At 36.8% G+C, this 10,627-nt stretch overlaps 1 protein-coding gene across 1 annotated transcript; it reads left to right on the forward strand.

Annotated features, from left to right (window-relative positions):
- The first annotated feature begins 2,775 nt into the window (after positions 1 to 2,775).
- Positions 2,776 to 10,010, forward strand: LOC148875414 (tobamovirus multiplication protein 1-like). Its single transcript, XM_088964668.1, has 12 exons — positions 2,776 to 2,991; positions 3,140 to 3,327; positions 3,847 to 3,937; positions 4,050 to 4,102; positions 4,957 to 5,049; positions 5,293 to 5,364; positions 6,430 to 6,502; positions 6,641 to 6,686; positions 6,826 to 6,889; positions 7,659 to 7,712; positions 9,281 to 9,358; positions 9,459 to 10,010. Exons 2-12 carry the CDS (start codon positions 3,178 to 3,180, stop codon positions 9,549 to 9,551), a joined length of 867 nt encoding a protein of 288 aa, XP_088820794.1. The 5' UTR covers positions 2,776 to 2,991; positions 3,140 to 3,177; the 3' UTR covers positions 9,552 to 10,010.
- Positions 10,011 to 10,627: the final 617 nt, after the last annotated feature.

Below are 10,627 nucleotides of genomic sequence, written 5' to 3' on the forward strand. Positions count from 1 at the left end.
CATTATGCTTACCTAATGTGCCTACTACATCCGGACCCCAAGAAGAGGGTGGGTGGTCAAACTGCAATGTGCCTTGCAGCCTGTCAGTGCTGGAGATAAGAAGAGGAAGACCCTTTAACTCTTCTGCCTTTGAAGCTAAGAAGGGAGAGATTTGTCAAATGTTTGAAGCTTTCAAAACAAAGTTTTGGCTTTTGGGTAGGGGTGTCAATTGGACCTGATTTAGTCCAATGTGAGTCCATTATAAATGGACCAGGTCCAATCCAATCAATATTTTGGACTAGTCCAATTCAATGTTTAAAACAATCCAATTTATTCAAATTAGTTTTAATTTAGACCTGTTTCAATCCAATCTACCTGGTCCATTAACAGCTGTATTCTTATCTTCTATCAATGGACTGGATATTAGTTCAACCTGACCCAATCCAATATAAATCCATTAAAGATGGATCATATCCAACCAACCCAATAAATACTTTGAAGCATTAAATCTGGACTGGAATATTATCATTGTTTTCATGTCCCACTACACAGCTAAGGCCTTCAGATAATCCAAATTCATCTAATCCATCTAAATTAATTTTGCTTTAGATGGGATCCAACCCAAAACAGGTCCATTGACACCCGATAACCCAAAACAGGTCCAACACAAACTAATAGATGAGTTTGCTTCTCTAACTGAGTGATGAACAGGCTTGAGAGCTCATCTGGATCGTCACAAATATTTAAAAGGGCAGGAGCCAACCATTGTGGCAGCATCTTCTTTTCACCTCTAACCAAACAACAAACTTTAGTGCTGTATGTTTCAGCCTTTCCGGGGTTCAAATTTCAAAGGCTTTCATTTCAAACAAAGAGTAGAGTACAAATGCCCAAACCTCTAAATTCCAAACTTTCTATCACTCGCAATTATACGGCCCCGGTTGAATCATGATGGTGACAAAATACAGCTTCATTGTCTAATTTGAGCCTTCCACACAAGACATAATTGTCCCTCCAGTCCAGAAACATAACGGGTCCGTGGATAGGCTTAGGACCATTGTTTTTAAAACCGGACTGGATTGGCGGTCGGATTAGAAAAATCGGGAATCGATCAGGGTTCTATTTTTCTCAAAAATGGGTTTTTTTTTAATTATTAATTTTGATTAATGAACCATTGAACTTATGTGGCAGTTTTTTACTGGGCCATTCACCATAAGATGAAAGGATGAAAGGGAGAAAACAATCTTTTTGGTCCAAATACCCTGAGTTCATTTTTCCAATTCCTCTATTTTTTTCTTTCAAACTTGTTCAAATCTATGATTATATGTTTATCTATTAATGCGAGGCCCCGAGATCGGGAGCACATGTGAATTCTCTTGGGTTCCCCGTGCACTCATGTTCCATAACTAAGCATATGTGGTGTGTACTTTGTCTTCTCTATCAACTCCCTTTGAAAAAGAATGAAGAATAGGGTGGTTGGTTAAATTATATTTCTGTCATCACATGTTCATCCCATCATCTTTGCCCTGCATTGATTGGAAAAGAAAAAAAAATTAAAAAATTAAAACTTGGGCGAGTTGATGTAACCATAAAATAGCGCAGATAGAATTAATTGCCTACAAAGAAATTAAGGCCGAGTTTGGTTTGAGTGTAATTTTATTTACATTAATAAAATAAAAAAAATGAAAATTCTGATTTATTTTTATTTTGAGTTTTACTCTAATTTTACTTTATTTTTATTATAATCAAATAAAATAAGGTAAATAAATTATAGTATTCTCATTTGAAATAAAAATAAACCAGAATTTACACCCAAATTATTTACACTACCATAGGTTTGCATTGCAAGTTTACAATCAACCTAAAAGATAAAAGGAGAAGAAAATGGCATGGTTGGGTTAAATGCTTTGTCAAATGTCGCCCAATTATAGTATTCTCATTGAATCGTCACCCAAATAAGGGGTCATGGTGAGGATGAGCCATCTTTGGGCCGTTTGGTTTGCAGTTGGATTAGGAATCAAAATTAGATTTGGAATAAGTTGGAATGGATTCTCATTCCCAAGAGAAAGGGGGAGGGGGATGGCCATTTCCTCAAATGGGAAAATGCCATTCCACCCGGAATGAGCTTCTGATTCCATTTTCTAACCCCTATTTGGATGAACCAAACAGACTCTTGTTTATTGAATTATTTATTTATTTTGCATTACATGACTGAATGCTGTTGGGAGGGCTTTCATGCAGTGGCTTCCGGGTTTTGTAAGGCGGGCCTCACATAAAAAAGCCAAAAAACTATATTTGGTTAAAACCCCATAAAGCCCCAATATGTTTTGGTTCAGTCATGAAATTGATCTTTCAATGAAACTAGTTTTAGAAAGCGACTCATTAGGTGGGTCCGTGGGTGGAATTGGATTTATATTAGAAGCTATCTACCAAATTATAGTAAATATGTACTGTATTTGTGTATCTTCAAGACAAAATTATGTCTTTTTTAGAGTGAATAAATGACATATATATCCTTTTTTATGCCCATTATATGTTACTTAGATAAAGAGTAAAATGTCTAATAAAAAGTCCATTTGTTAATAATATAGATATAGATATATATATTCAGAGGCCAAAGGAATGAAACCCATTTAGCAATTTCCTTTTTTTACAAGAGTGGCTCATTCGTAGTTATGTCGTTTGTACCCAATTTTCCGATGGGAGCGCGCTCATTGGATACTAATGGTGGTAAACTGGTAAAGTGGTAACTCTTGTAGTTTTCGACAAAGCCGAGGGCATCCTCAAAATGTTGGTCTTGAGGCTTAGCTGCTTCTACAGCTGCGGCGAATTATTGAATTGAATGACAAAGGGAGGGATGAAGGATCTGTTCGCACGTTATTTTATTTCCCAACTACCAAACCTCTCTCTCGATTTCCCTGGGTGGCAAGCCGAACGCTGAAGCTTAGGTGGTGGATGTGGAGCAAAGGCAAAGCCAGTTTTTCCTTCTAGTTGAGTTTAGACTTGGACCGTCAGGTAGATCTCTCTCTCTCTCTCTCTCTCTCTCTCTCTCTCTCTCTCTCTCTCTCTTTACTATCTCTCGCTGTCTGTCTGCTAATCTCTTGGATTCTCACCTTCTTCTTCATCTTCTTCCTTGTTTCACAGTTTTTGACTTTTTTTGCAGAGCTTCTCACGCAAAGAGACTCCAAGAAATAAATTTAAATGACGAGGCTTACTCTCAATGTCTCACCGATGGCGTTTGGAGTCGCTTCTTCCAATTGGTGGAACGAGATCAATGAGTCAACTAGTTGGCAAGATGGGATCTTCTTCGCTCTCTGTGCTGCTTACGCCCTTGTCTCTTTGGTTGCTCTGGTCAGTCTTTTCTTCTCTTTTGATTTGCTGCCTCCGTTTATTGAACCGTTGTTTGGCTGTTTTCCAAGTATTTTTCTATTTGAACTAAAACAAAGTTTACTTTTTTTTTACTATTTCCTGATATCGGCATTGTTGCCGTAGTAAATTTCAGGTTTTAATTAAAACTCTTGTTTTGCAGATAATTGGTTTAGTTTCTCCTTTCTTTTTTTTCATTTCAAGTAACGAGATTCCATTGTTAATTTTTGTTTATTTCGGTGGAGCTCCATGAAAAATAAGATTATTGCGTAAATTTTGAAATTTTCTTTTTTCTGTTTTTTCTTGGTTACTAGTTACTACACAATGCAGAAGCTCCGGAACTTTAGAAGATTTGAAATTTAGGGTTTGAAGATGGTTGAGTAGTTAGTTGAACTTACACGACGCATCTAAGTTAGAATGCTGAATGTGATTGTCCTAAGCGATTATTTTTGGGGATGTCTTTTTGAGGGATCATCCTTTCCCATTGTTGTTAATGCTATGCAGATTCAATTAATCCGGATTGAACTCAGAGTGCCAGAGTATGGCTGGACTACGCAGAAGATTTTCCATCTTATGAACTTCATTGTTAACGGAGGTGATTTTAGATTAGATGCCTTGGTTATTACCTTGTCATTTGGATGTTTATTTTTATTGTTATTTTCCTTTTTATCTTGCCCCCCTTCTAACCATGGGATTGTTTACTGTAGTGCGTGCAATTGTGTTTGGGTTTCACAAACAAGTATTTCTTTTCAAGCCAAAGGTGAGCTTGATGCTGCTCCCCACTAACTTCTAAGTTTCCTGGTTTTGATTACGATTCTTTTCTTTCTTTTTTTTTTTTTTTTTTTTTTTGAGAAAATGAAATCGTCATTTTAACTTGATAGCCGTGGATTACAATTCATTTCTAATAACTTTGTTTAATGCTACACTGTTGAAGTTTTTGTTATCTTCACAAGATTGGTTTCCTCAGATAGGGGTTGCTTGACAAAAATAGAAAGTCGTCAGATTATTTTTTTCCTTTTGTTTCCTTTTCTTTGTTATATGAGTTTTCATCAATTAATTGGGAAGGGAAGCAGGATTTTCTTCAGTTAAGAAAGCAAATTTGTGCTTACAACTTAATAATCAAATACTGCACTATCACTTATATCCATTGGGGTAGGGGGATGGCCACACGGCCCACACCAATCATAGAACCATGTGACCAACAAAATTAATGATTTTTTGTGCATTATTTTTATTGATGTAAAATCTGATTTAAACACTAGAAATGGTAGCCGAAAAAAAAAAAGAAAGAAAGGAGGTTATTCATATGGGTTGCTTTTGTTTTTGAAAGTGGAAAAAGAAGAGACAAAATAACTGAATCCACATGGAGATATGATATGGCTGGTGCCACTAGGATCTTGTTCCTGTTAGTGGCTTCAAAATGTAGCTCTTCTCTAAAGCTGAAGTATGCATTTAAGTCAATGGCTAATAAAACAAAAGCCCTACTATTTATGTATTATTTATACTGTATCTCATTCTTACAAATCACAAGTCTTATGTAGTTTAAGAGAATGTATGGATGATTTTGCACTAGATGACAATGACATCTGATAAGAGGCGTGCTTCTTGAACCAGGTGTTTACTTTGGCGTTGTTGGATCTTCCTGGACTTCTGTTCTTCTCTACATACACACTCCTTGTCCTATTTTGGGCAGAGATATATCATCAGGCAAGTGAAAATGCCCAGGGATTTTTCACTGTGGAAAGTGATACTGGTTAATAATTATAAGGGTTTAGTTCCTTCATGTCACTGAAAGAATAGTAACTACTGAAGTTTGTATTGCTCAAATGTTTTCATTGATGGGATGCAGACCAACAAACGCTTGTTTGGTATTTTACTGTCTTCTGAATTTGTGTTAGGCCATAAGTGTAGAAATAATTCTGACTCTTTTCAATTCCTAATGATTGACAGGCAAGAAGTCTTCCAACAGATAAGCTCAGGCTTGTATACATTTTGGTTAATTGTGGAGTATATTTGATACAGGTATGCATCGCCTTTTTTCTATCTTTTCTTGCACAACCTGCAAAACAATGCATCTTTACTGGCAGATAAAATTTCATTCCAATGATCCAGTGTTGCCAGAGCTGGATTGGATTAGATACTCCAACCCAGTGATCTAGTGAGCTTTCTGGGCCCTGGTTTTTTGTTCATATTTACCAGAAAAATGATTAAACCACTAGTTAAACCAGTGATCTGATTACCAGTGAGCTTTCTGATTTATGCCCAATCTGGGTCTGAAACAACCTGCAATTTCAAGTACTTTCCTACCAAGATGTTTATCCTGTTCATTAGAAGGGAACAAGGTGAATTGATGTTTTCTTGTTTCACATTGCAGTATACGCTATTTCTCTGTTTATGATTGCTGCATTTTAATTCTATATTTTATTTTTTAACATAAAGCCTATGCATATTCATTTCATTTATAGGGCCTTGTATTTCCTTAATATAAGCCTGAAAAGTAAGGACTATTTTTGCAGGATTTTTTGTCGTGATTATACCTTTTCCCTAATTTTCTGTTTGTCCATGTTTTTTCTCTCTTCCCAAACATTTGTGGTTGGGGGTGGGAGCAAGTACATGTTCCCATTACCTGCAGGGTTCTTGGCTTTGTATTTGATTGTTCCTTGCTGATGCACTAGGCCCAAACTAACCTAACTCGATAAACATAACCATATGATCTTTTGCATTCTCTTCGACTGCCCAATTTAATCATCTATCTATCTAGGAGATTCATGTTAAGGTTTTCAACAACTTATTTTCTGCTTATGAAGTGTAGGCATGCTTAGTCTCACAAGAGAGGCTCATTTTGTGGGGTGTGCCTTGCCTGAACCTAGGTGCCACCTCTTGCTTTGGCCTTTTACTATCTTTGATGACTTAACCTTCAGTTTGATATTTACATAATTTAGTATATTGTAGGTTGTACATTTGGTGCTCAGGGTATAAACAGTTTAGATTATGTAGGACTTGAACATATAAAGCTACAACCTTTGTGTTGATAACATGATACTCTGACAAATTGAGCTAATAGGCTTTTTGAAACATGTGTATCAGGTTTGTATTTGGATATACCTATGGATAAATGACAACAGCACTGTGGAGGCCATAGGAAATGTATTTATCGCAGGTTAGCCTAACCATGAATATGATAAGGTTCTTGCAATTATCAGCATAGTAGTTGAGACTTCACTTAGCAATCATGAATCTATGTATTACTTGTTGGTTCATATGCTAAATGTACATGCTTGTTTCATTTTCTGTCCAGTTGTATCCATTAGCGCATCACTAGGTTTCTTGCTGTATGGAGGAAGGTGTGCCTTCTGTCTTTTCAGTCTACCGTATCTATACATATGCACATATCTCTATTTCCTTTTTTTTTAATGGAACTGGTCCTCCTATACAGATGCTTTTGGTTCTACTTAAGTGATGGTATCTGGTGTTTGCTTGCAGACTATTTTTCATGCTGAGGCGCTTCCCTATTGAATCTAAAGGGCGGAGAAAGAAGCTTCATGAGGTATCTGTTTCTCCTTATCAAGTGGGCCATTGAATTATAAAAATAACGCAACTTTCAGACCCAGATTGCATCAGATAATATTTTTCATTTTTTTTTTTATTTCCTATAGCTTCTATTCTAATTACTTGGTAGCTTGGAAGCTTTATTACTATCATTCATGAAACCTCTGAAGGAATGCCAAAGGGTATTAGAGGCTTGCACCTTGAAGGATAAGTTCCATTATTTTGTTTTATTTTTTATGTTTTTTCCTTATTTCTTTCTTTGGTAGGTAAATGGGCTAAAACAGTGGGTAGCCCTCCCCCAATGCTTAAACCCTCAATCCCTGGTGAAGGCTGGATTCTATGCAGAGCCTCCACTACAACCAGTTAGAGACCTTACCAGCAAGCTAGCTGTCACTTTCATATAAGTTATATTGAATCTTTTGGTATGAAAGGTCTAATATTTGTCAGAAGACAGAGCTCTAGCCTTTAGAGAAGATAATGAAATGAGAAAGATAGTAATCAAAACATGCTGTCATTTTTTAAACCGATAGAAGTATAATTTATTGTTTTATTGCTCCTTGATTCTTATGTTAAAGCCATGCTTGTTTTGGAGCTACTCTTCATTGATAAATATATATGAGTTTTCTCCAATATTTTATATCAAGCTACATGGTGCTGAGGAAATAATCTTTGTCTGTAATTGTTTTACTTCAACTTCTGTCTGGAAGAGGAATTTTAGTTTAATTTCAAAGTATTTTCATTCTTATAACATGATTGAACTTCTGCAGGTTGGATTTGTTACAGCAATATGTTTCACCTGCTTTCTTATAAGAACCTTTCTGGTGAGTACCATGGTTCCAAGCATAATGTGTTACATTCTTATGTGAATCAGTAAACCTGCTTTTTAAGAAAGATATGGCATGGAGATACTTGATTGAGAACTATTGACCCTTTAGTGAATCACATGAAAATACCAAGTTTATCATCCTACTGACATGATCTGCCACTGAAGAAAAAAAAATGCAAAAATTCAAGAAGGAATTTTACAAAGGTTTTTGAACAAATTTCCCTGAATTTTAACATGTGTTGCAGTTGCTAATTCCATTAGTAAAATTGTAAAAACTAATAAACATGATATTTTCGTGATGCTCATTTGAGAATGGAGTAATTGAAGATGTTTTTCTTCCCTCTTCTTCTGTTTGAGTAGTTTCTTCTGAACCCCCTATCAACTAAGAAAAAGAGAGGTTGCTTAATAACTTTGGACAACACCTGAACTGGCTTGATTAAGAAGATTCTTCAGTGTCATAAGAATTAGCGTAAATAATCTGAGTGACTTGCTACCTTCTTTCTCGTTGTAAAACAAGAGAATCTGCTTAAGTTGGATTGTTCTGTTGAGTTAGTGCTCAAGGTTTTTATTTTATTTTATTTTTTATTTTTATGTAATACACCTCGACAATGTGTGCTTGAATCTGCACAAATGGCACTAGGTAGTTCAAGTATTTTATCCTGTCCCAAAGAGAAAGAAATAGAAGGGTTGTTGGATGGTGATTTATGTTGCTACTTGCTAATTTGAGTGTCAATTTGGGTGGGCCAAGGATTAAAATATTGATACCATATGCCCCATTTTCATCAAAAATAAATAAAAAATAAATAAAAGGTACCATATGCCCCGTATTGGACGTATTGTATCCATATCAGTGCACCTAGATACTTATGGATACACCAATACACTGATATTTTTAAAATTTTAAAACATTGGTTGCCTTCTTTTATCCCTCTAATGCTTATAAAAAAAAAAAAAGGTGGAGTATCGGCGATATCTATATGCAAATATCAATATTTTAAATCCTTGGGGTGGGCTTCCCTGTGGCATCTTTTGGCTTTATGAGGTGGCAATGTTTGGTGAGAGACCCTGAAAGCTCAAATTTGGCTGTCCTGCCAAAAAGAAGGCTTTCTGCTGAAGCTTTTTTAGTGACTTCTCCAAAGCAGATCATCCAAAGCATCATGTTCCAAATGGGACATGAGTTTGCTGTTTCGGTCCCAGACTGTGTCCATGAAGAGGGATAAAGCATTTAAAGGTGCATTATAAAATGTCCAGCAGTCACAATGCGTAAGAACATGCCTCCAGAAAAAGAAAAGAAAAAAAAAAAAAAAGCTTGTCACTAGATGTACGAGATTAACAGTGCTGTATGGCCCTGTACTGGGTTTTGTGTTGCTCTAGGCATCTGGTTCAGTGCCTAGTTTTTATGATGTTGTTACTTTCTTCATTTATAGTTGGTTTGCTCAAACAAGGCTTGCTTTGCTAAATTTTCTTGTGGATAAGAAAAGATAAAAGAGTTCGACTAGCAAAAGTTTTATAGTGCTGCATGGAGTTGGATTTACCATGGTTCTGTTAATTCTTAAATTGCAGGTTCTTTTATCTGCCTTCGATTCAGGTGCATCTCTAGATGTTTTGGATCATCCCATTCTGGATTTTTTCTATTACATGGTAAAATTTCAAGCATGTACAAATTTCTTTGTTTGATAACCCAATTTTTCAGAAACAGTTCAGTCTTAGAATGTTCTGACCCTCTATTGCCGAAAACCAGTTGGCTGAGATCCTACCTTCAGCACTTGTCCTCTACATCCTGCGCAAGCTCCCTCCTAAAAGGGTATCGGCTCAGTATCACCCAATCCGATAGTCCTGTCACAGATTACCTTTGTTCTTCATCAACAAACTCAAAACACATCTTGAGTTGCGGCTTAAGAGTAGACAGAGAAAGAGGCATAGTGGAAGAAAGATCCAGATGTATTATTCTGGCATAGCTCGTTGCCAGGGCAGTACTTTTGTATGTAAAATATGTGGCGCTCTTTGCAGCTTGCGGGAGAAGGATTCGTTGATCAGTTTACAACCATTGATTTTGAAGAGCTATGGTGTCTGGTTTGGAGTTCCATCCGGTTGACAAATAAAGAGGGGTCTTCGTATTTATTTCGACCTGGCACTCTGCTGTTGGTGGGTGTGGGTCTTGAAGGGTAAATTATTATTTTTTTCTAGGTTCAGTAGGGAACTTGGAGAATTGTTTTATTGGGGCCATTTGAAATGTGGGATTCATGTTGGATTCTGTAGTTGAATCTTCCTAGAAATGAATTTCCTTCTTCTACGATGGTGAATTTTCTGGTTTTTTAAACTTGATTTTAGTTGCTGCTTCTTGGTTAATGGTACATAACAAGTGTAAAATACTAGTCCTGTACGAGCTTGGATTAAAACAGAATTTGAAATCGAAATGGATGGAGGGGTAATTCGAGTGGGGCAGGAGGTATGGTTAATGATGGCAAAGCATTAAACAGGGCTACTCACTGGGCGTCGTATTGATACTTTAACCACGTGAGGTGTTGCTTTCATTCCCACGTTGGAGGTTAGACATCTGCACCGCATCACGAGCTAATGACCTCGCATTGTCACCAATCGATCTTTCAGTGTGGCATTTGACCGGGCCTTTGAATGTTACTATCATTTCAATTCAGTGAACGATCCGAATCCACCGGCAAAATCCAACCGTAATTTATGGTATGTTCCAGTCCAGGAAAAATTAAAAAATTGTTTTGCAGGAAGGAGGCATGTGGACCACAAGAACAGGGAGAAACAGATCCGAGTCCGACACCCCATATAGTTGGGTTGGGAACTTGGGACAACTGATAAGGCTTTGCCTCTGCTGAATTTATGGGGCGAGAGATTAAAGTCCCTAGACCCGAGCTGAGGATTAGGAATCCCACCCTT

Source organism: Nelumbo lutea, chromosome 1 (genome assembly GCF_056320005.1).
Source record: "Nelumbo lutea isolate HS-2025 chromosome 1, American lotus-T2T, whole genome shotgun sequence".
In the NCBI taxonomy this organism is placed as follows: Eukaryota; Viridiplantae; Streptophyta; class Magnoliopsida; order Proteales; family Nelumbonaceae; genus Nelumbo; species Nelumbo lutea.

Coding starts and splice junctions, on each gene's coding strand:
- LOC148875414 (XM_088964668.1), top strand. CDS start 3,178: ATGACGAGGCTTACTCTCAATGTCTCACCGATGGCGTTTGGAGTCGCT. Junction 4,103..4,956: donor TATTTCTTTTCAAGCCAAAG/GTGAGCTTGATG, acceptor TTCTTGAACCAG/GTGTTTACTTTGGCGTTGTT. Junction 7,713..9,280: donor TTCTTATAAGAACCTTTCTG/GTGAGTACCATG, acceptor CTTAAATTGCAG/GTTCTTTTATCTGCCTTCGA.